The sequence below is a fragment of the Hippocampus guttulatus genome, chromosome 7 (genome assembly GCF_054856545.1).
Source record: "Hippocampus guttulatus isolate MCC_2025c chromosome 7, RoL_Hgut_1.0, whole genome shotgun sequence".
Lineage (NCBI taxonomy): Eukaryota > Metazoa > Chordata > Actinopteri > Syngnathiformes > Syngnathidae > Hippocampus > Hippocampus guttulatus.
This window is the reverse complement of record NC_141267.1, coordinates 15875204-15898988: the sequence shown is the minus strand read 5'-3', so window position 1 is coordinate 15898988 and position 23785 is coordinate 15875204. Positions and strand designations below refer to the sequence as shown.

General features: G+C 43.5%; 5 protein-coding genes across 7 annotated transcripts; 3 read left to right on the top strand and 2 right to left on the bottom strand.

The window, feature by feature from the left end:
- Positions 1-734: 734 nt before the first annotated feature.
- On the top strand, positions 735-6491 carry amh (anti-Mullerian hormone). Its single transcript, XM_086116110.1, has 8 exons — positions 735-803; positions 871-1011; positions 2066-2356; positions 2623-2798; positions 2878-2983; positions 3338-3428; positions 3512-3921; positions 4505-6491. The coding sequence occupies exons 2-8, from the start codon at positions 900-902 to the stop codon at positions 4903-4905; spliced, it is 1587 nt and encodes a 528-aa protein (XP_085972236.1). The 5' UTR covers positions 735-803; positions 871-899; the 3' UTR covers positions 4906-6491.
- On the bottom strand, positions 5369-7183 carry LOC147202585 (uncharacterized). The gene is made up of 5 exons (XM_086116111.1): positions 7089-7183; positions 6938-6971; positions 6715-6849; positions 6356-6432; positions 5369-6186 (listed from the first exon to the last, which is right to left on the bottom strand). Coding segments are annotated over exons 2-5 (333 nt in total). The 5' UTR covers positions 6939-6971; positions 7089-7183; the 3' UTR covers positions 5369-6066.
- A 174-nt stretch (positions 7184-7357) lies between these two features.
- Positions 7358-13061, top strand: oaz1a (ornithine decarboxylase antizyme 1a). The gene is given in 6 exon segments (XM_086116074.1): positions 7358-7564; positions 10817-10883; positions 10885-10971; positions 12024-12199; positions 12388-12473; positions 12559-13061. Coding segments are annotated over 6 exon segments (669 nt in total). The 5' UTR covers positions 7358-7445; the 3' UTR covers positions 12693-13061.
- A 2343-nt stretch (positions 13062-15404) lies between these two features.
- On the bottom strand, positions 15405-16435 carry LOC147202583 (C2 calcium-dependent domain-containing protein 4C-like). Its single transcript, XM_086115720.1, has one exon. It carries the CDS (start codon positions 16264-16266, stop codon positions 15505-15507), a length of 762 nt encoding a protein of 253 aa, XP_085971846.1. The 5' UTR covers positions 16267-16435; the 3' UTR covers positions 15405-15504.
- Positions 16032-19325, top strand: org (oogenesis-related gene). 3 transcript variants are annotated; one of them, XM_086115721.1, is made up of 6 exons: positions 16032-16563; positions 17611-17685; positions 18098-18317; positions 18653-18816; positions 19025-19129; positions 19228-19325. In XM_086115721.1, the coding sequence occupies exons 1-6, from the start codon at positions 16459-16461 to the stop codon at positions 19273-19275; spliced, it is 717 nt and encodes a 238-aa protein (XP_085971847.1). In that variant the 5' UTR covers positions 16032-16458; the 3' UTR covers positions 19276-19325. The 3 variants fall into 3 exon arrangements, with proteins under 3 accessions (XP_085971847.1, XP_085971848.1, XP_085971849.1); XM_086115722.1 differs by lacking the exon at positions 16032-16563 and adding an exon at positions 16639-17538; XM_086115723.1 differs by lacking the exons at positions 16032-16563; positions 17611-17685 and adding an exon at positions 17834-17880.
- The last annotated feature ends 4460 nt before the right edge of the window (positions 19326-23785 follow it).

Sequence of the window (23785 nt, the reverse complement as noted above, 5' to 3'; positions counted from 1 at the left end):
ACCCGCAGCATTCTTCTAATTTCAAAAGGAGCTACGCGGCGAAGAAACGAGGCCGACATCGAGAGCAGACCACCCAACGAGTCTCCTCGGAGGTCGGGACCTCAGCGCAAGGGGAAGTCTACCACCTGTGCTCAAAATGGCATGCCACGGTCTGTCTACGCTAGCCCATGAAAGGCCAGACGACGGTATATCATGTCGTCAACACAAATATGGAGTGTAGCCCAGTAAGGTGAGAACCTTTTTGGTGATGCTTGATGATGTCCAAGAATGAGCTTTGGCTGGATGTGTTTGAAGAATCGACCTTGACTGTCTGCATAACTGCACTGCAGCTGTGCGAGCGTCAACACCTCCAAGGAAACAATCTCGTTCTTCGTTGTTGACATTTTTTTGGAAGCAAGCGCAATTTCAAACCACCTCAAAGCCACACGTGTGCAATAATATGTCCTAACCATCCCCTACAACACAATATTCGGATGAATATTGCATTGGTGTTAATGACGCAAATTCATTCACTGGTTTACAGCCGTGAAAGGCCGCTGCCATTTGGAGATTCTACCGCCCTCTGCTGGCGACTGGAATTGACATCAAGTGCAAACGTCGCGGCTCACCTGTTTTCTGGATTCATTCACGTGACATTCGCAATGCCAGCCGAAGGCACTTTGACAAAAGAAAAAAAAATTTGTCAGGCCATTTGATATGCGTCATTCCTTGACTATCCTTTTTATATGACCCCCGCCCCCAGCCTCACTGGATTCCAAGTGCATCAAGGACACGGGATCTTCCTATTTTGGCGAGGCCAGAAGGTTTGTGAGAAAGAACACCCACCCTGTCGATGCCTCACCTCTTAATAACACTTGCATGCACGTGCAGACGGCAGAGTGTTCTTTGTGCATGACAGCATGCCGCTGTGCGTCTTCCACCGTGGTCTGATGATGCTCTGCTGGATGGGCTGCTGCTGCTGCGTAGTCCTGCCCGACTCTCCTGGGTTGCAGCCGGGAGCCACCGTGACAGGTGAGACTCATGGGAGACTTTATTAGGTACAACCGCACCATCTTCATTAGCTATGGAAAGTCTGCACACCCCTGTTAAGATTTTTGTGATATTAAAAAATGAGACACTCGAGAGTGCGGACATGGGCCACGTGATTGTCCATCACTGTACTGTTATATTACTAAAAGTGCTGTATTGCAGACAGCATTGCATATCAAATGGATATTATTCTTAATCATGCTGTCAATATTATTGTTTGTTGTCATTTAATTAATTATGAGTACAATGTATTTTTCAATCAGATCAATTCAATTTAAATGTTAATTCTTAAATTATGTATTTTTGTTATCAAATATCGAAATGTAATTGCCCAGATTCAAGATTTTTTTTACTTTTGTTCAAATATTCAAACTTTACTAAATATATTACAAATATATCACATTTTATGTATTTAATATTTGTCATATAAACTGTACAGTTGTACAATTTTTAGTGGTAATTTATTTAATTAAACTCAAATATATATGTTGATGCTTTTCATTTTTTTAAACATACTTTTTTGAATATATTACTTAATAGGTGTATTACGATATTTTTTTAATTTCCCGCCCGCCATTTCTCTATTTCTGAAATCAAATAAAACCTCGAAGAAAACCAGAATCAGTTAGTCCGTATACGATACAATTGTTTTCATATTTTTCCATGAATCTAGTGTGGCTTAACTCTTTCATGCACCCTGTAACCTGATAACATAATAAACTGTCCACTGTAGTAACTGCTGTCCCTGAAAGGGTTAAACTGGCCCTTGATCTGGAAGAAGGTTCTTCACTCAGGTGCATGCAAAGTTGGGGGGGGGGGGTATCATTCCACCCCACCCTGTTGATACAAAATTTTCAATGGGCAGCAAAAAGTAAAAATCTTTGTTCCAGTCCACGATTGTTTTTCAATGAGCATCAGCCCAGGCAGCAACGGTGCGTCACACTCTACTCTCCACGTCCGTGATGCTTTGTCATCAAATTCCATTCCAGTTGCCTTGAAAGGGTTTCTTCTTTTGGTGCGCTGTTTGTATTTATAGCCACGAAGAGGCCGGCGTCCACCAAAGAGGCAGGAGAAAGGAGCCTTACACTGTTGCCGACACGCTCCACGGTGGCCTCCCTTGTGCCTCCGAAGAGCACAGCGTGTTTCCTGGAAGACGTGCTGGCCGCCATGCGAGAGGCTCTCGAGGACGACGGCCAGCTGACGCCAGACGGCGCCACCTTATTCGGAATGTGCGCGGCTTCTGGGAGTCTGGCGCTCTTGATGGATCTGGCGAAGGATGCAAAGAGGAAGCTTGGCGGTACAGTGGAGCTCCTGCATCCCACTGAAGGTAATGATGTCACAACAAACTGAAGCCAACATAAAATCTTTCTTATCTTCTCCACTGAGATGAAGGGAGGGGCAAGTCCATTTGGGGAATTTTGCGAGTTTTATGGCTGCAATAAATTCTGGGGCCCTTTGGTGATTGTTATGACACTTCCTCGTGACGGCAACTGGGTCTCAACTGTACAATTGTTTTAATTAGCATTTCAATGATCTTCACTGTCATACAAGTGTAAAAATAAGTGAACCGTTGGCACCGTTTACTCTCCTCAGTGTTTTTAGTGGAGGAGGAGGATGATCGGGAAGCACTGATTCTCGACTTTCACATCCCACAATCCCCTTTGCTCCAACACAAGTTTGTTCTGCTCTTGGCTTTGGAAAGTCCCTTCAGTGGAGACGACTCGGACCGGATCACCTTCACCAGTCAGTCTCTGCTACCCAACACACAGGTAGACTCCATCGCAATTGGGTCAATTCACTGTGATATGTCCACCATCTTTCATTTGTTTGTTTTTGTTTTTTGTGGAGGTTGTGTGCATGTCAGAAGGAACGCAATATGTTCTACTGACAGGACAAGCATCCATGGAACACCAAAGATGGATGCTCTCTATTGACTCCAAATCCCCTAATATGAGTATGTATTTTCTTTCTTCATTATTTTGTTAGTACATTCATACTGTTCGGTCTGAATTGGAATAAAAAGTCAATCTGTTTGGTTCCACATAATTCATAAGTTTCATTCAATGTCATTCCACGTGATTCCCATTTTTTTCATTTAGTATTCTAGCATTCAAAAGCAATTTCATCAGAAATAGCATTTTTCACTTTGAGATACAGTAGGAGTGTTTTAAGTTAAGAGTGTGATCATGGAACAAAGTAAACTTGTGAGTCAAGTTATGAGTGTAATTTTAAAAATCATAAATAAAAATGATAATGTAGTAGTATTTTTTCCCCTGTGCACATGCTCATCCAAATGTATTTGTCATAGAGAAAAGGATGAAAGAACTCCTTACGGATGGAAATACAAGAAGAAGCAACGTGACTCCAGTTCTTCTTTTCTCTCTTGAAGAGGATATCAGGTTTGTCCTGCGTCTTGTTTTTCCCCTTTCAACGCAAACCCACATTTTTTTAATTCTGAAGTGTCAATTCCATTTCTCAATAGCACCAAAGTTTCCGGCTTATCACAGCCAATCTCCTTCTTGTGTGAGCTGCGCCGCTTCCTGAGTGATTCCCTTCCTCACAAGAGTCCGCACGCTCCTCCGCTGAGGCGGGAGTCTTTGCAGGCTCCGCCCCCCCTCAGCCTGGATCTCTCCTCCAGTGAGTCCGTGTTGGCGGAACTCATCAACTCGTCAGCCCCGACCGTCTTCTCCTTCACGGGCTCCACGTATCACGTCCACCGGGGAGAGCTGGCCATGCCTCCCGGCCTGCTGGACCACCTCAGGCACAATTTGGAGCAAACCCTTTTGCAGATCAGGGAGGTTTTACGAGACAAGGATAACGGCCAGAGGAGCATCAATAGGCTCCAGAGGCTCTGGGAGCTCTGCGCCTTTCCCATGGTGGACCCGGCAAAAGGTAATGTGCACAAAAAGCATTCCTGTAGGTCCCTTGATCCTAGGATGATAAGGAATGGGCACCATATGGGTACTATTTCGTCGGATATGGTTTAAATGGGAATAATCTATATGAATATGTGATCAACATCATGCATCTAGCATGTACACAATTGTAAATCAATGTTACATAAATTGATTGTCTCAGTCCTTAGACTTTTTTCGACACAAACGACCTTCCGAGAGGAATTGTGGGCCAGTGTTCAGTGTCACAGGTGACCTCACTTTGGGGAAAGCGTAACCGAGCAAAATTCTCATGAGCGCCATGTGTTTTCCTTAAAATTAACCAAAGTAAATAAATGTTAGTTAGCCTCTCTGTGATTGTTTTACCAGCATTATTGTAGCAAGGACTGTGCGCTGCACTTGATTTAGATTAATGTTCCAACATGGTTACATTCATTGTAATTAATTAAGCACTTTCTCTATTTAGTTGATAACTAATTGCCAAGTTTTAAGGTAGCATAATATTGTCATTGCAACATTTTTCCCTGAAACAGTTTCAGAAAGACGTAGTTGAGACTGATGGCTTTTTCCGCCCCCTTAAGGTGAAAGCCAGTACTGCGCGTTCCTCCTGTTGAAGGCCATGAAGACGGTGGGTCGCGAGATGTTGCCGCAACTGCGGGCCACCCGTGCGGAACCCAGACCCACGGCCAGGGAAGCCACGTGCCGCCTGAGGAGCCTCACAGTCTCCCTGGAGCGTTTCGTGGTGGGTCCCAACACGGCCAACATCAACAACTGCCACGGCCAGTGCGCTTTCCCGTTGGAGAAGACCGTAAACCACGCCGTGTTGCTCAACGCGCACATTGAGAGCGGCAACGTCCACGAGCGGTCGCCGTGCTGTGTGCCTTTCGCTTACGAGTCTCTGGAGGTGGTGGACTTGAACGAACATGGCACGCTTTTCTTCACGCACCCGGATATGGTCGCAAAGGAGTGTGGTTGTCGCTAATGCTAAAGCTAATAGACACGTACTGGTGTGCACTTAACTTAGTGACCACAAACACCGTTCTCTGAGCGGATTCTTTTATTTACACTTATTTATTCACAAATTTGACACTCTGGCACATATAGGAAGACGTAGTAGCTGTCCAACCAATATATCTCTAATATGCTGTTTGTTTCTATAATAATAAAACGAAAACCACAAAAAAAAATTTCATTTGCGTTTCAGATCAAAATACGGTGCTAAGTGATTTTTGTTGGCACAGCAACGATATTGAAATATAAATAGACTGTCACAAAAATCATGACACTTCCTTTTTTCCGTTTTGTTTAATGCACGGATGCATTTGCGTTTCAGATCAAAATACGGTGATAAGTGATTTTTGTTGGCACAGCAACGATATTGAAATATAAATAGACTGTCACAAAAATCATGACACTTCCTTTTTTCTCTGTTTTGTTTAATGCACGGATGTCAAACTCAAGGCCCGAGGGCCAGATCTGGCCCGCCACATCATTTTACGTGGCCCGCAAAAGCAAACCGAGCATGTCAACTTCCATGATGCTTGCTAAAGTCTGAACCAAAATTTCAAATTGTCATATATAAGCCACAATAAGAGTCATTATTCTTGACTTCTGATTTTAAAACTAGTTGTCCATCAATTTGTTGTGCGCTGTGTATGTAATATGTGGAGGTGATTAAACATTTATATGGTTTCCAAAAATTCATAACGGCCCTCCAAGGGAAACGGTAACTACAATGTGGCCCGCGACAAAAATGAGTTTGACACCCGTGGTTTAAGGTTTCGTTTGGCCAAATGTGAGGCCGTCGACATGTGACAACTTCCACTCGACAGTTTTTGCTAGCACATCATTCATTTGTCCGAATGTCCCTTGAAATGAAATAGAAGGAAGCGCAAATTGACTTTTGGGACACCCAGTATATTAATTACTGAATTTTGTATAAGTATAACACGTTTGAATTCACGCGTAGTCTTAAGATGCTACAGTATTGTTTCACCGGGACGAGATGTCCTATTTTGCTTGTAATTATACAAAGGTATAATCTCCATTTGTAGTCACTAAAATGGAAGGCTTGCATCTAGCTATTAACTACAAAGTACACTGTGCCTTTTTTAACCTTTCTAATCCAAAAGCATCAGTCCCATCATTGTTTCGCGGTTTTAGGTTTCAGGGCCGTTTTACTGCCGATGGGCTTTTTCCGTTTCCTTATCGCTCCGAGTTCTTCAGATCCCCACCACGATGTGAACTTGTCCCACAAGGAGATCTGGGCAAGGAAGACACATCGAAACGATGTAAATTCAATTCCTAGTTCTATGATTGTCATATCAATTCCGTTTGAGCTGACGGCATGTTCTTCTGGAATACTTTGGCCAAATTCTACCACTCTCTGGGCGGTTAAATCTGGCATGTGTTAATAAGCAGACAATAAATACCTGAGTGATTGAACCATCTTGAATACTTCCAATGAAAGAATTTATCCCCGTCTCTTCAACAAATATGTCAACGGCATCTATGGGACACAATGTTCAGGAAAAATATGTAAAGCGGAGATAAAGTCTGTACACCCTTGACCTGTTCAAATGTCTTGTTTTCTGTGATAAAATGCAACTATTTGCGGACTATGGTTTATACTGTAAAACGTGTCTACAAAATGTCAGGAAAAGCCTACTAGAACATTTGAACATTATTTGGGGTTATGCAAAGGCAGCTCAAATGGTGAAAGCCAGCCTTGCACAACCACATCAGAGCATTTTGAAATTATTTATCATTAAATTTATTTTTTTTTACTCACTGTGAAATTGATGGACCCCTGCCCCCACAAGCAGCACGATCAGCGCCAACGCCAAGCAGCGATTCATGGTGAATCCTTTCCATGGATTTGAAACCTCGTTCAGATTTTGCATGGACAAAATCCTGTCATAGGACACTGAACAAGACGCCATTCAGATTAAATTAGTTTACAAGCAGCATGTGATCTCAAACAGTGGATGGGTTCAAGTGGAGTCAAGTCTTACTTATTTTTGCTTGCTTGTGAACTTTTAGCCTAACCTGCAAATGAGAACACTTGATATAATTTGTGTACTGCTTTGAGCACACGTGTCTTAAAATAGGCCACTGTATTAGTTTCAGTTATATTGTCTTAAAAATCACGAGAGAGGAACATACCTTGTGTAAAAAAGCCTTCAGTTGTGCGTCCACGGTAAGTACACTTGTTGCCGGTGACGACTGTTCTTCACAGAGAGGGGAGAGGTGGCGGAACACACCCTGCCTGTTCGCACTTTGAATGACAGGCACAGATGAGAATGGTTTCCAAGTGGGACAAATCTTGTACATTGACACTGTTTGGCCTGTAGGTGGAGCCATTATTCACCAGTAAATAGTGTTTGGTCACACGACATCGGACACTCCCCCCTCCGTCGAGCTCAGCAGCATCAGCCTGTTGGCCGCCTGTCAACGCCTCAAAGCCGCCAGAGCAGAGGTGGGAGGACGAGCGAGCGGCACGCGAGTGTGGACGCAGTCCGGATGGTTAAATCGAACCTGCAAACGATTTTGAATAGTCACTGCTTCGCTAGAGAAAAAGAGAGACATTTATCCAAGATGCCCGTCATCGAACAGACCAGTAATAAACAGGAAAGTGAAAGGTATGTTGTTGTGTTTGTGTGTTGTCAAAGTTAAGCTAACGGGGCCTGGCTAAAAGACTCCGTCTATTTCCTGGAGCGGTCCATCTATTTACCTGTTTATTGCTTACTCCTGTTTCTTCAGCATTTATGTGACGTTTATGCCAAACGACAACTAAACCGATTTGAAGCATAACCTTATCGCAAATGATCTTGTTTCAACGCGAACATTACATGTACTTACGTACATGTACGTAACCTCAGGCGATCGTAAATAACTAGTCGGCGATACCTACTGTACGTCAAAAATGCTAAAGCTATATTGTAAAGGCTGACATAGTTAAGTTGTAAACGGTTAAAAAAAACCTGCCCTTGCTTTAAAGTTTAAATGTCATATTGGAATACAATTTCCAAATGTGTTGACGTCAATGTCATGGCAAGTGCAAACAGCGTTAGCTTATAGCTACGGCCTCGGTGTGATTACGTCACAATACTGTTGTTTGGCCTTCACCGACGCCAGTAATACAGTATTTTCGTTTTATTTGTACATTGTTGCGACCGACTAAATTATTTACTATTTTTTGTCGCTATGTATCATCTCTACATTCACGTCTGCTTGCTTGTTCTGTACTGCACAGTATTTTTCCGTCTGCCGTGATCCTGGGGAGCTGATTAGCACACATTAAATCGCCGCGAGGGGTTAATTTCTTGTTTTTTTTCAGCAGGGAAGCGATATAACAGCCTGAGTTTCAAGTGTTTGTTGTTTTCATTGTGTTTTGCACTCGGTGTCAGGTGTTTTTGTCTTTTTTTTTTATTATTCACCAGGGGTGGGGGTCGTAGGGAAGCAGATTACCCAGGTATTTTGTTGCGTTAGTCGCGTCGTGTCTTGACAGGAATCGGCCGATGCGGATGGATGTTGTCTTTCTGGTTTCACGTTGTTGTGAAAGACTCTTTGGAAATTTCCACTGCACTGCGACTGCTCGGGGGAGGAGGGAGGAGGAGGAGCGGTGTGTGTGTGTGTGTGTGTGTGTGTGTGTGTGTGGTGTGGGGGGTGATTTAGTGATGTCATATTAAACATAGAGGCCTTTTCTTCTGGTGCACCCTGGTGGTTTTGTAAACACCCCCTATTTCGTTCAGTGACTCAAACAGAGTTGTGTACAAGTTTTCAAATGCTAGCTATCATAATAAACGTGATGCAAAAGGTAGAATTTGATTGCTTCAGCTTGTCTAAGTTTGTTGAATAAATATAAATGAGACATGGATAGCAAGTCAAGTGGAGCCTCTCTCGTCCAACCAGTTCTGTCCAAGCATGCTGACAAGCCTCCGTTTTGTTTCTGTCGTTCAGAAATCATATGCATTTGGGGCTGCAATAATGAATTGGATAGGCTGAAGGATTCGATCACAAGAGAAGTTTGAAGCAAAATCTCTGCCTCGAAGCTTTGCAGCGAAATACACTGCAATTTTTCGACATTGACAACACAGAAATACAAAATGAAAACACACCCAAGGAACATGTTACAGATGCACACACTGAACTCACCGTGTGGCCAACTGGAGCTGGAGTCAAAAGCCCCTCATGTCACTCACTAGGCCACACTCCTTGAGGGCGTAAAGGCAGCCCGATAACATTCTTAACTGTTCTACAAATGCAAGTATCTATTGCAGCAACTAATTCTCATTTGGTTTTCACGCCTCTGCTCCACATATAGCGCGCTGGTGTCATTTACGTAAGCGGAAACGATCCGCAGCGAAGCTGCCGTTCATCAGTTAGTGTGCCAGCACTTAACAGCACGCACCCATCAAGCAACACTCTTCCTGCATCTGTCGTTGTGCCAGTGTTGCGTGGCACAGCCCAGGCAGGAATATGGTTGCTGTTTGTCCTCTACAGCCGTAAAGCTCAGTGGCCTAACGTGTGTGCGTGTGGTGGGGGGTGGGGGGTGGGGGGGGTTGTTAGCAGTTATGTGATAAAGTCTGCAATGCCAAGGCACACAAGTATGTTTAAAGAAGGGCTCAAAGTAAAATGTACGTTGTTTTTGGTCCAGGTACATGGTGTACTTGTAGTAAAATGTCCCAAAATGGTTTTGTTTATTGATTACTCTGCTGCCACACAATTGTTTTTGGTTTGTAAATGCACTTTTTTAAAAAAATGTGCATTATATATTTATGCTAATTTGATATCTGCTAATAAAATCAATATAATTCTTCAGAATTATATTGAAACTTCAGTAATGTACATTAAATATTAACTTATATTTTAAAAAGAGGTGATATATTTCTATAAATTAAATGTCATTTTTTTTACATAGGTACAAAGCACAATTTAATAAATACAATCCAAATAAAACATGATTTGGTCACCTTAAAAACAACAAAAATTACTTAGTTAATTAAAAAAAAAGTATATATGTGCTAATATACTGTAAGTCTGTAATTATATAGTCAAGTCAAGTCAACAGTATTTATAGAGCACTTTCAAACAGCCATCGCTGCTTACAAAGTGCTGTACTATATAGAAGTAAATGATACTGATGAGTATCAGTTTCGTTTATTTTATTTATTTTTTTTTTTTTGTAGTTTGCATCCCGGTGTCTGTATTTCCAAAATCCATCTCATATTTTCTTTCTCTTATTTGTCTTTTAGCTCCTTTTTTTTTTTTAAATTTTATTTATTTTTTTGTCTACGTAATGCCTCCTAGGGTTCAGACTTTGTGTTACAGGCCACATTGTTTAGTTGGAAGTTCCTTTTGTATTTTCAAACAGCATTTGGTTAAAAGAAAACACATTTTCTGCAAGTCAAGGATGTGCTTGAACTCATACTTTGTGAAAAGTGTTATTGGTGCATCTCGACTTCAGTTTCTTATTATCTTCTGAGAGGTACTTTGAAAAACCGACACTTTTAAATAGACAACATAAAATGATGTATTGGATTGTGCGTGACTGCTTGTCCTTGTGTCTGGGGAGTTCATTTTTATGATGACTATGCCAAAATGAAACATTTGATGTTGGTCACAAGATCCCCAATGCGCTAACAAACAACCCCGCTCCTTCCTTCCTGCCTGTTCAAAGTTCCTCGTCACACTCACGCAGCGTCCCCTACATGGTCACTTATTAAAGTTTTTTTTTTTTTTTTTTTTTGGCCACGGATGAGTTGCTAGGCACTAAAATGTCTGCCAAGTTCTATAAAGAAGGTGGCATGTGTTGTTAGGCAACAAAACCTTTCGAGAACTTCCCCACCGGCTATGGCTTTGTGCTCACGCGTGCTGGTGTTTTTCCACAGTATCTCCAGTCCCAGGAGGTGCTCCTACTGTTGCAGTAACCCGTGTCCGGGGCCTCTGTGGTGCTCCTGATGCCCCTCACCCACCCCTGAAGATCCCAGGTGGGCGAGGGAATGACCAGCGGGATCGCAATCTTTCAGCTAAGCTATTCTATTCCGTAAGTGCTTTTTTGGTTTTTTTGGACTCTGTCTTAGCTGTGGAAGCTGCAATATTTTACTCCACAATCTCAACTTTGCTGCAGCGCCCTATTTTATTACTGCCCTCAATCTCCTTTTGAATAAAACACACTAATGTTAGCTTACCAGGTTGATGTGTCTTCGCTCCGGATGCTGCAATATGGTAGTGCCATTCTCCACATGGCTGCAGCGACCTTTTTATGGTTTGGGGCCCTTAGTCTCCTTCTGAAATACTGTAATGTTATTTTACGCTGTTCTTCTGCCTTAGGTAGAGACCAGGAATGGGCAACGTCAATGCTGGAGGACACCAATATTTTTCAAAAATGCTACTGGGGGGCCACATAGGACAATCCCCTTCCTAATCAGACATGACAAAAAATGTCATTTTACATATGGACAAAATACATGCATAAGTGCAAAATATATGATCTCATTTTATCTCTGTTTGATCATGCAAAATAAAAGATCTCCTATCTTAAGCCAACAACAAAGGTTTTCAAGCAAACTAACCAAAAAAAAAAAGATATACTGTATTTTTTTTTCAGTGTAAAGGTCTCTCTTGCATAAAATTTAACATTCAAGGATGGCACAAAACTGTTGAACAAGAAACACAACATTAAATATACAAGCATTTTAGTCTTCTTTTTCGCAAAAAATCAACTCGCTCAAAATGTTTATATTATTCCGGTACTATATTTGTCCTGCATATCATTCCAAATACACAGAAAATGATTTGGGAGTGCCCTATACTCACATTGTAGTATAGGGCACTCCCAGTGTAAATGCAACTAATACATGTCTGCCATCTAGTGGTGATTGGTGATTTTACAACCTAAAGCTAGTTGACAGTTGTTTTTAAGATATATTGTAAAATGTAAATATATATTTTTTAAATGCTTGGGCCTGGAAAAAACGTTTAAGCTTTGGTTTCATTCAATACAGTATCGTTAGAAAGCCCTTTTTTATTGTATCTTTGCAGTTTGATGTCATGTCATGTGTCCACAATTTGTCGTGGTCTTTTCCTTCCCATCAGGATGCTCAGTTACTGGTTCTTGAGGAGCCCAGCCCGGCCAACAGCCGAGTGCGCTTCCTGCTCTTTGAGCCGCGCTTCTCAGACGGCAAGAAATGCGTTTGGAGGGCGGCGCTCAAAGCGGGAAACCTCTACATTGAAATCCCCCCCGGAGCTTTGCCCGATGGCAGCAAAGACAGGTCAGTTGGAGAAAGGGGCCCGCGGGGGAGGAACAAAAAAGCTCAAAGTGCAATCATACAACTTGGGGCCAACAATCAAGATATAAATTACAAGAACAACATTTCATCCTGACAATTAATTGTCTTTTAATGTTGACTTTGCTTTTAGTAGATTTCATCATTGTGTGTTTTAACATTTGTGACCGCAGTTTTGCTCTCGTGCTGGAGTTTGCCGAGGAGCAGCTGCAGGGCGATCACGTCTTCATCTGTTTCCACAAGAGCCGCGACGATCGAGGTGAGGGCGAACGTGTCTGGTTTTTACCGAGTTAGTTGGAGCTGGACTCGTACTCGTGAGCTCACGTGTTGTTTTCTCGTTTCAGCATCCATGCTGCGCACATTCAGTTTCCTGGGCTTTGAGATTGTGAGACCGGGCCATCCCCTCGTCCCCGCCCGCCCCGACGCTTTCTTCATGGCTTACAGCATCGAGCGAGACTCCTCCTCCGACGACGACTAAAACGAGCGGTCGCGTGCCAGCCTTTCTCATTCACTTGAACCTATCGTAATCAAATAAGACATATAGATCTCCTTTAGTCACCTGTGTAACGGCATTTGACTTTCTTTGACGTCTAGTGACGACTTCCTCTTTACCCCATCATCATCGCCGCCATCGTCATCTGCACAGGCTGATATTTATGATTAAATTTGAATTCAATCGTACTCCTCCAGGTAGATTTGTTTTCATAGTAATTGCGAGTTGATTCTCCTGTTGATATGGATTGTATTGTTTTCTATGTGTGCATGATTTTCATTTGATGCTTTGATTCACTTGATAGAAATCTGCATGATGAAACTGAACCAATTAAAAGTGCTCACCTCACACTCACTCTCGTCTCTTTTTCTGGATGTACGCAGCCGCCATATACAACGGACTTCCGTTCCCATGGCAGGGAATATACGGTAACCTGGATTGGCACGGAATTCGACAGTTAGGCACAACTAAAATAGACCTTTATTTGAAATACACCACGAGTCTGTAAGTAACTGAGCAAAATGTTTCAAAACAATTCTTAAAATTTGTCTAAAATTGCCACCGCTTGTAGATACGTCCTGTTTGGGGCGACGGAAACACCTGTAGGTAGTATGTCAGATGACACGATATGCCACACCAACGTAATGCTACGATTACATCATTCTCGCTTTGAGTCATAATCTCGACCGTGGTGCTCGCGTGGACTCATTAGTTTACCCGCAATGACTCATCAACACACACACACACACACACAGGGTTATGTAATAGTCAAGCATCAGGCAACCTTTATTTATTTTTTAACACGAGTTCGATTTCATAAACGAGAGTATGTAGTTTACAGCTCTTAAAAATCTTCTTTTGATGAATTAATTTCAAGAGATTCATATGGTCTGGCACAGTGATTCTTACATTCTGGTCTTTGTTTGTTTGTTTCTTAAATCACGAAAACGTTTAGTTTCCACAGGGGTGTGTAGACTTTTTGATACCTACTGCATGTTGCTGGAAAAGATTTAATTTCAAACTGCAGTCATGTACATTCTGCAGGAACACATTGAATGGAGCCGCTTTTTAACTGGAGGAGCAGCCATAACTTCTTAAGTGTCACAATTCTTAAATTAAATGAGAAACTGAACCGTTTAACATTTGTACTGATCGGAAAATAATGACCTCTACCAATTTGTGGGCTTATATTGTGTTTTCAGGATATAAATGGAGTAAGAAAAGCATAAACATCATCGAAGACATTTTATGTTTGTATTAATAAAATGAAAAAAAAGTGTTAAAATATTTCCAGTACAATCAAATTAGGTCTGCATGTTGCTGCAAACATCAGAAAGACTTCAGGCTTGAATTCCATTTAGTGAATTCGGGGATTTTAAATGTATCATGACGAATGTATATATTTTGTTTAATTTATGCCCTGCCAAAAAGCAGCCATATTTTTTTTAAATCTGCTTTAGTTTGTCTGAAATATTTGTTTAAATGTAGCCCGAAGCAATTTTCTTTTTCAAATGATATTTATTTATTTAAATCCGTACTCAAATGTACTCCGCAAAGTGTGCTCGCCCTGCTCATTACATTAAAAAAAGAAATCCCTCGTTAGCAGCAAAACGCCTACGCCACGTACATCCACAACCAAAACGTGGCTGTTTCGAAATCCGCGTGTCTCGCCTCCCCCTCTTGTCGTCGAGGACTCCTTGAGGCCCACCTACGCAGACAATGACGTGATGATGACAGCCGCGTGTGGCCGTTCCGGGTGCATCATTAGCGTAGGAGACCCTTCACTCCAGCCCTTCACATGCTAAAACGGGCGCAAGAAAACACAGGCCACAGCCTGACATTTAAATGATGAAAGTGGGTGGAGGAATCTTATTTACATTAAACACTGACCGTTTAGGAGCAGACTTGCTCTAAAAATGACCAAGGTGTATGTTCATGCTGAGAGATGTCACTGAGCCAAAATGACAAGAAAAGTTGCGATCATTCATCGTATCAACTGTACGGGGGAGAATATCAGAGCAAATATACGTGCACCTTAAACACTATCTTACTGTGACAGTGCTTGATTCTCAGCATTCGCATGGTATTTGCTGTATAACAGAATTCGGGTCGCGGGCGCGTTTCAATGATCGTCCCTCAGCTTTCACGCAACATTCAAAATATAAAAATATGTTAGTGTGAATGTTTGTCTCTCGGCATTCGCATATGTAGTTCCCGAAGACAAGACCCTTCGTGATGTACAATAGTGTGACTGTGAACGCTCGTCTCTCAGCATTCACACAAGTTGATTTGACACGCAATAGCAAAATCCTGAACGATTTGGCCGTCAGCATTCATGTAATATTTATCTTAAAATTAGTACAAATAAAATGTGTGTTCTCTGTATTCAAACAATAGATTTGGATTTTTTTTTTTTAAAGCGTGATGTAGCATAAGTGTGAATCCAAGTGGTTTCCTCTCAGCATTCACTCAATAGTTTTCAATGCACAATGACATTTGTTGGAATGGCCATCTCACAGCATGCCCAATGTATTCTTTTGATGACAAAAAAAAATAATTGTGTGATATTATCTTTTCAAATATTATGAGCTGAATACTAGTCGCTCCGTTTTCACTCAATAGTGCACAATACCGTTTGTTGTCTCTCAGCTTTCCCGCAGTTTAAGTGACAGGTGAGGCGCACAACAACACCGCTGCTCAAATAATTCTGGTTTATTGTTCTTTTATCTGACACACGAATGCTACAGAGGACCCTGCGGATGTGTATAGATCTATATATAGATACTGGTGGAGTCAGTTAGTGGCAGAAGGGAATGTGTTTCTTTATGGCCGTGCGGAGGCGCTGTCTCAGCTTGTCTTGTCTGTGTGAAGACGACGGAGGCGAGTCAGTCTGCACTTCTTTGGTCCGGCAGACCTCCGTCCTGGGGGCCTCCTCGTCTTTGTTCACCCATCGCATCCCCGCTTGGCAGAGCAGCTCCTCCTCATTGGCCATCTGGGGGCTCTGGCTCAAGGTGACGAAGCCGTACGAGGTGGTCACCTTAGCCAGGTGAGGCAAGGAGAGCGCCGCCTTACTGGCCGGGTCCAAGCAGTGCTGAGCCTCCGCGGGGTACCGGGGGTAGGACGCCTCCCTTTGCAGGCGGTTTCTCTGGTGCCGCAACGGAACTGAGTCGCTACGCTCGGCCTTGCGCCCCGACAGCTCCAGTCGGGATCCCGACGAGGACGAGGACGCAGAAGACTCGGTCCGCTCGATCCCGGAACTCTGCGAGCCTTCCCAGCCTTCATTGGGTTCCGCGTAGCTCTCCTGCGCACCGAGGCCGTTCTGCACCATCAGACTGGGGATGGTGAACTGCGGGATGCTGTCAGGGGTCAGGATGTTGGCGAAGATGTTCTCGCGGCTGGATGCCAGAGAGCAACCGAAGGATCGACTGTTGCTAGTCGCCCAAAGGATCGCGCGCGCCCCTGCGCTGCTATGCCTGCGCCCCACCGTGTAGTCATTGGCCTTAACTCTGCTGCTGATGGCCTCGATGCTAAACGTTCTCGTCACGGCGTCCCTCGCCATCTCTCAGAGGCTTCCTTCCCATTGCACCAGCGCAGACCGCTCTTATATACCTTTCCATCCGCCACTTACGCAAATGTGACGAAAGCCCGCAACGGAAACGGTAGCCAATTCGGGAGCCTTCCGTCAACAAAGGAAGCCTTCCTCAAAAGCTCTTCATATGCTAAGAAGGCTCTTAAATGGCTACGTGGATAAATGAATACGATTTGTCTGTTTATTTTGGGATCCAAGCAACAAATGGGAGGCGGAGTGCACCGTGTGCAAATCTGGCACATACTGTACGTGGCGGTGTCTAATAAGGTGCGGAGACCTGAAATCGCGCACGGAAACACAAAACACAAAAAAAAAGCTGTGCGAGGTGAGAGTTCCTCTGCAAAGTTGACTGAGCTCCTAATTAGACCTGGGAAAACAAACAGTTATGCTGTCAGCGCAGCAGATGGTGCGTTTGCATTTCACACTGTGAAACATCATAACAGATACAGGTGCATGAATTGCACTCATGCCTTGCTAAAAAGGGAACTGTATTTCCAGACTCTGACACCACCCAAAATTTTAGTAGCCATCGAATGAAGACCAAAGCCATTGGGAATGTCGTGATAGCGCCTCACTCTGTTGCATTCGCTCAGAAAAATTCAATACTCTGGTGTTTGCACAGACGGGAAAATATTCCCAGTCATAATCCCGTACTTTTTGAACAACAACAACAACAATTTGTCTGAAAAATATATTGCATTTACTGGTGACAATTGCAGCACAAATTTTGACTGTTAAATAACCTCTGAGAATTTGAATTTGTGTCTTGGATTATGTAGATATTATTTTGTTATGAAACTAGATTTTGTATCCATACAGAGGAGACATACTTTAAGTGTATTAAAGTTACAAGAATTTGAGTACCATTTAAGTATTTGGAGGCAGGGCCTAATCAAGCTAGCTACCTAGCTAGTTATGACAACTTCCTGTGGGCGTTACTTAAAATGGCGCCTTTAAAATCACCACTTCCTCAAAATGCACGCAAGGCTGAGTCACCCCCCTGCAGTTAATTGCTGCCTTTTGCCAATTGGCTGTTGCCGATTGCAATCCGGTGCGCTTGCGACCTGCAATTGGTTGAATGCAAGAAGCTTGAGGGTACATTTGTGTGGATGTACTTGTGAAGAAATTTCTCTGGTCTGTTGGCCCTCCATGCGGTCGTCAGCGCGTGTTTGAGCCTCTTGCATGATGGCCACGAAAGATGAACCTCGCGATGACACAGTATTGAAGGCCGAGACTACCGAGGTGCCGTAATGTTTTTTTTTTTCTCCTTTGGGTTTGCGTGCGCTTGTGTTCCACGTGTGTTCGTCTAAACAGGAGAGTGTGGAGGTGAGGCGATTTGGGGTGCTTCGCTCAGTGTTGCGGGGACTCTTCTGGCCGTTTGGCATCGTGGTATGTGTCATCTACTTTTTTTTAAAATCCCCACCCAACCCCATTTTCAAAGCAGTTTTTTTCCATATGTACCTCATGACGTCATGGTGGCGATTTAGCCTCATCACGTGACCCGTCTTTAATCTTTCTTTTGCTTAATTTGCCATGAAAGACACTTTCCAAACATTTTTGTACTCTTCTCTTCGTTGAGTTATGGTAAAGCTGTTTTCCAGAGCTCCTGATTTAAATGTTCATTTTGCTGTTAGCATTGAAAATGTTAAAGTTCGCTTTGTTTTAAAATTACATATCTCGAAAATGGTCTTGATTATTTTACATTTGTGTGTGTAATTTCATGGATTGTTTCTTGACATATGTAAATCTGAAAATGTATAATTCTTTGAAGATATACAATTCCATTTGTCTGTCTTCACAGGTCCATGCATATCATGGTATTTGGTGGGTGCTGGGGTTCAGGCACCCCAAGCAAAAGCAGCAGGTTGCCCCTGCTGTCTCCAGTCCTGCGCGGCCGTGTCTCACCGGTCGCAAGCGCCTGCACCCAGTCACCCGCCTGCTGCTCAACATCCTGCCCCGCTGGGTGCAGGGCGCCCTGGGCTACCCTCTGCCCACAGCCATCGGTCATTCCCTCTCTCCAGGTATCTACTAATTTCTCAAGACTGTCAGTTTCTAATTTATCAAGGCCAAACGAGCTTGAGGGGAAGTAATTGTGATCATTTTATTTTCAGACTAGTGTTAAACACATAATGGCTTGTTTTTCAATTTCTAAATGAGATGACACTTTCCTGTTTGCTGGGGACGGCAACATGGCCTCTTGGTAGACGAGGAGAGACATGTGAATGTTTAACTTTTGTGATTACTGTATTAAACTGCGTGACATTTGTCTAAAAAATGTGCATGCCTGCTAATTCGCAAGCAGAATTGAATGATTAGCTTTGTTGATCCTAAATGAGGCTCATTTACCCAACAACAGAAGTAAGAGTCTCTCCCACCAAGCCATGTGGGAAGGGCAGCAAGAGGAAGCAGGATGACTTGGAGGAAGATGATGACGAGGAGGGTGAGGAGCACCAGAGCTGGGTTGAGGCGCTCACACAGGAGCTGGTTGACGAAGGCTCCGAGAAGGATCCTGACTATGAGGTTTGACTTTGTTGGCGCTTTCTGATCAGTTTGACTAAATTGGTCAATTCCACCTGTGGAGCATCTGCCCCTTCCGTGAGGGGCCGTTATGGCGTTTATGAAGTTTCTGAGGTTATGTGTAGCATCGCGCAAATGGCCCTTGGTCAATATTCATTTTCCACTGTTCATTGTGGTTTTACTTGGCCACTTTTCACCGACGTTTCTCCAGCCGAGTTCTGTCGAGACGGACAGTGAAGAGTTCCGCTCTCACAACAACACTGAGAGCGACATTGAGGATCACAACAAGACGGTCACGATCGAAGATGTGGAGACGGTAAGGTTACGTGGCAGCTTCACATTTGCGGGTGACTTGATGTGCAGTTGTGATGGAACTCCACCCTAATGCACTCAATTTCCCTTTTGACCTTGCAGGGTGTTGAGCAGCCCACACCTTCTCAAGGCCCTTGCCCTGCTCTTTAACAAGTTTTGTATGTCATTTTCTAGGTCCCAATAAAATATGTTGAATTTAACATTGGCTCGGCTTCATGGCTCTCTGTTGTACTCGCAAGGTGTGCAAGCATAATGGTCAAAATTCAGTTTTCAATTCAATTGTATTTATAGAGCACTTTCGAACAGCCATCGCTGCATACAAAGTGCTGTACATTGAGCAATTTAACATACAATAAACGGTAAAACAAATTGGTAACTGAAATCAACCACTAAATAGGGATTAAACTGTGGCAGTTTTTTGTCCTATAAAAGTGGATTCAATACCTTGTGTTAGTTCTTAAAGGTTAAAAGCTTAGCTGACCTTTTTGTCCTCCCTCCCGTGTGCTCGTTCAATTTGCCATTTATTTCCAGCAGTGTCCATAGGCGTCCACTAGATGGCAGTGATGCCTTTAATTTCTCCAACGAAACGCTGCAACTTGTCCTCAAACTTGAGTAGATTTTGTACCCTGGAGTCTTAAAAACGCCATGCTGCACATATCAACTTGTTGGTAATGTGTAGCAAAAGGCGCCATTTTAAATTCTATGGCGCTGTGCTTTAGCCCTTTACTGTTGCTGGTGGTTGTGCGATGCATGCAACACCCATGTGTTTTAATACCACTGAGGTTTTCACTGATGGACCGAACCTTCTTAACCATCAGCAGCATCCTGTAGTTGCACCGGCTGCCGAGTGCAGAACTGGTATTTATAGTGAGTGGGAGGAAGGATTAATATAGGGGCTCAGCGAACCTCTTGACAGAGAGGCAGCCTTACTATCTAAACCTACCCAACAGCCCACTCCGCAGATGAATCGTCTTCACTGAATTTCTTCAGTACGCTTGAGCTCTAACAAGAGGTTGAAGCTTCCGAGCTGATCTGCTCTAATCCAGCATGCTTAATGGGGAACTCTTCGCAAGATTTCAAGTTCCGCTTTGCTCACGTGTGCGACTAAGCCTGTGAAATTAGCAGCTCCTTAGGATCATTTAACCCCCCTTTTCAAGACTTAAGCAAAGAAAAAGTTGGTCTCAATAGCCAGAAGTTTCAATAAAGTTCACGTTAAGCGCAAATGCACTACAGTAACCCCCCCCCCCCCCCCATATTCACAGAGGATAGAGACTGAGTCCTGTTGCAAATGGTGCCACCCTGAAAAACAATCACCAATACTTTAAAAATCTACCGCAATGTGTGATCCCGAAATTACTTTGTGCCAAACATTACTTTTAAAACTAAATAGCTTGCAGACTCTTAGAACTTTATATTTGTGGTATTCTGTCCTTTGGAAGATTCTTCCTCCATAATTTGAAGTATCACGCAAGGGCTAAAACCTCTCTGTAGGAGCTTCCACCCCCCTGATGTTTTATCTTGCGACATTGAGGTGCAAAGAAAGCAGTCACTCTCCCCAGGTGGCACAGTAGTTTGTGTGTGTGGGACCAGCAAAGGCCTTGTGTAACTGTCTGAAGCGCTTAGCCTGCTCAGTTGAGGCAGTCATCGGCCTCCATCTCTGCTGTTTGTCGCCAGCTGGAGGCCACTTTTTAAAGCCCGACTTTCTTTCCTTTTCCTAAGCCCTTTTTAAAGTCCCAAGGTGAAGACGGCAGCATCTGGTCAGGGGCTGTAAACGTAACGTTCGGCCTCCAGTGAGCCGTTTTGGCGTTTGTGGTTTTATTAGAAGATGTAGAGTGATTTGGTTGAGAGGTAATTGCAGCACCTTGGGGCGGAAAAAAACAAAAACTGTCACTCACTGGCTCATGCAGTATATGTATAGACGCAGTGCACCACCAGAACTTGCTGACAGCCTAAATGAATGGCAGCAGGTGCTGACTATACCCTGCGGCTATCTGCCGCATGACAATGTATCGTCAGCCAGCAGTAGAACTCTTAACCTGCTGTGCGCAAACGCACACACAAATGCAGGCACTTGACTTCATGCCCCGCCTCCTCAAAAGCGCACTCCTTTAATATGTCGCATTGGACCTCCAGCCTGATTACCAGCTGGCCCTGCACACCCAGAGCATAAATCATTGTCTGGAGCATGGGGAAGAAATAACATGTTTTGTTCTCTCCCATTGGAATTGAGTCCAAGAAAGTCCTACACGGTCGTTTTAGGAGAGAAGAGTCGTTTGGATGTTCGTAATATGCTGCCACTTGGGAGCAAAACTTCAAGACGAACGATGTATTGTGGGGGTGAACTCGGTTGCCTTCATAACAAGCAGGAGTTTGGCAGATAAGCAATTCTCCCCCCCCCCCCCCCCCAAAAAAACCCCCCACAGGCTTTAAAAGTTCAATATCGCACTCGGGTTAACAAAGAATTAAACATCGATTTAATTTTTGTCGGTGTTACAACTAAGCAACGGGTATTTGAACGCAAACATCGGAGAACCGCATGCAGACAGACAGTACAATACTCATGGCATATATTCTTTATCCTCGGTGAGGGATAGAATTTTACTGAAGCTTCCAGAGTGAGTTGTGAAATTCATGTCCGTCCATATTTCACTGCCCGCGATTGGTCAAGGTGAGGTGGAGCACCTTGATGTCGCTCCTTGACCCGATGATGTACACCTTCAAGTTTAAGGAACAGCGACATAATTTGACTGTCTGAAGAGGCCCATATCATCAGCAGGTTTCAAGAAGGTCAAAGGTCATTCACTTGGAGAGGTTATGAAGCCTTTTTTTGGGGTTCATTTCAAAATATCACCGGAAAGCTTGATACCCCAAACGTTTCTCCAGCGGCCACGTTTCTCTCGGCTTCATGGTCACACGTCGTCTTGACTACACAAGCGTGTGGGGTAAATATAAATTAGTCAATCAGATGACAACAGCAATTACAATCGCTTCAGAGCATGTCATATAGCACGGAACTGGTGTCATTTGTTGACGAGATCAATCATGGAGCTGTTGTCACATTATGGAGGAGCAAAAGTTGAGTGAGAAGTTTCCGTCAAGGATTATTGGTGTCCTTTACATGCTGCGAGCTGCCGCTCAGCAAGCCTTGAGCGTCTTATCTCAACTTGATTTCATGTCTCTTGCCGTTCTTCCACCAAGCCCGGCGAGACTTAAAAGCTTTGCCGCTCGCTATCTCTGCCGTTTTTCTGCCAGTCCGTCGTCCTCTGCTGAAGTCAGCACTGCTTTGGATTCACGGAAACAGTTCGATTTTATGCCCCCCCCCCCCCCACCCTCCAAAATCCATTCGCACATTTATGATTCTATTCTGAGGCTGACCGTTAACAACACGCCGGGGAGGACAGCGAGGCGGCAGCCGACAAGGGCGGCGGCAAGATTTTAAATGTTTATTCAGAAGCGAGAAGCAACTTTGATTGCAGGTGTCTGCCCATTTTAAGATCACGCTGACAGCAATTTACCACAGCAAGCTGCTACATGTGATTAGTTTAAATGTCTTTGTCTTGATGAAGTGAAGCGGCATGTGGCTTCATTTATCAAAGGGATTCTCCTCCTCATTCCTTGTCCGGGCAGCTGCAGTGTTAATAATCAGACAATGGATGCTGCATGGTGTGCATCTTTTTGCAATAACTTTTTTTTTTTTTTTTGCGTTGTAGTTGATGACATTCATGAGACTCATATTGAATTGACCCTTTTCGATATTATGATTGAAAAAAAGTTTTCCAGCCGCAGTCGATGCGTGTTTTAAATATTAAACAATACGGCGTCTTTTTTCAGGCATGGATGCAGACGAGTTGAGAGAAAGCAATCAAAATGCATCCAAGCTCAAATCAAGTCGAGCTTCGGAAAGCGCAGGTTCACCTCGACGCTCTGCGACCTTTATCGTCCTCCTGAATCTTCATTCCTCAGCAGTTTTTCGAAGCCAAACATTGACTCTTATCAGCTGACTTAACACAATTTGTTTGACCCATTCAGAGGGACCCGCTCACCGCCTCAGCGGCCTCGTCATCTTTGGAGGGCTTGAACAAGAGAACGGACGGGTAAGTTATCGCTTGCATGATCCCTGTCAAGTGCTGCCAGGCAACCATTACATGGAGTCTTTTTTTTTTTTTTTTTTTTTTTTTAACTTTCATGTTGCTCCCACCGATTTGTAACTTTCAGCTTGTTTCATCACATGATGTCCTCATTAGCATGCGGCAAATTACCTCTGCCGAGCAGAAATGGCACAAAGTGTTGATTGCCGTCTGTTTGCAAGATGAGGCGAAAGCCATTTTCACAATCATTGATTATGTTTTTCTTTTTGCGGGTGGGGAGGGTGGGTGGAGGGTGACTTAAAATGTATTCGTTCCTAGTCATTAGCTTCTACCTCACAGTTCTGTGGTTTGGTGTGAATTTGGCATGTTAGGTGGCTTGAAGGTTCTGAAATGCAGAAAAACAGGTCACCTCAAATTCAGAGTTCTATCCAGCTCGACTCAAACGAAAGTAGCGAGTTGTCACTTTCGCTTTCAGTCACAATGGAACTGCCCAGGAATGAAAAATGGGATTTTGCAGTCATCTTTCCCAAACTATGAACTGCGATGCTAAGCTAACATCCGTGCCTTCCATT

Excerpts from the sequence above, each read along its gene's own strand:
- amh (XM_086116110.1), top strand. The coding sequence starts at position 900 with ATGCCGCTGTGCGTCTTCCACCGTGGTCTGATGATGCTCTGCTGGATG. Across the intron at positions 2,357-2,622 it reads GCTCCTGCATCCCACTGAAG|TGTTTTTAGTGGAGGAGGAG; the intron begins GTAATGATGTCA and ends TACTCTCCTCAG. Across the intron at positions 3,922-4,504 it reads CATGGTGGACCCGGCAAAAG|GTGAAAGCCAGTACTGCGCG; the intron begins GTAATGTGCACA and ends CGCCCCCTTAAG.
- LOC147202583 (XM_086115720.1), bottom strand. The coding sequence starts at position 16,266 with ATGGCGAGGGACGCCGTGACGAGAACGTTTAGCATCGAGGCCATCAGC.
- LOC147202585 (XM_086116111.1), bottom strand. Across the intron at positions 6,433-6,714 it reads AGGGGTCCATCAATTTCACA|ATGCCGTTGACATATTTGTT; the intron begins GTGAGTAAAAAA and ends TGTGTCCCATAG. Across the intron at positions 6,187-6,355 it reads AAGATGGTTCAATCACTCAG|ATCTCCTTGTGGGACAAGTT; the intron begins GTATTTATTGTC and ends TTCCTTGCCCAG.
- org (XM_086115721.1), top strand. The coding sequence starts at position 16,459 with ATGAATACGATTTGTCTGTTTATTTTGGGATCCAAGCAACAAATGGGA. Across the intron at positions 16,564-17,610 it reads ACGTGGCGGTGTCTAATAAG|GAGAGTGTGGAGGTGAGGCG; the intron begins GTGCGGAGACCT and ends TCGTCTAAACAG. Across the intron at positions 18,817-19,024 it reads AGAAGGATCCTGACTATGAG|CCGAGTTCTGTCGAGACGGA; the intron begins GTTTGACTTTGT and ends ACGTTTCTCCAG.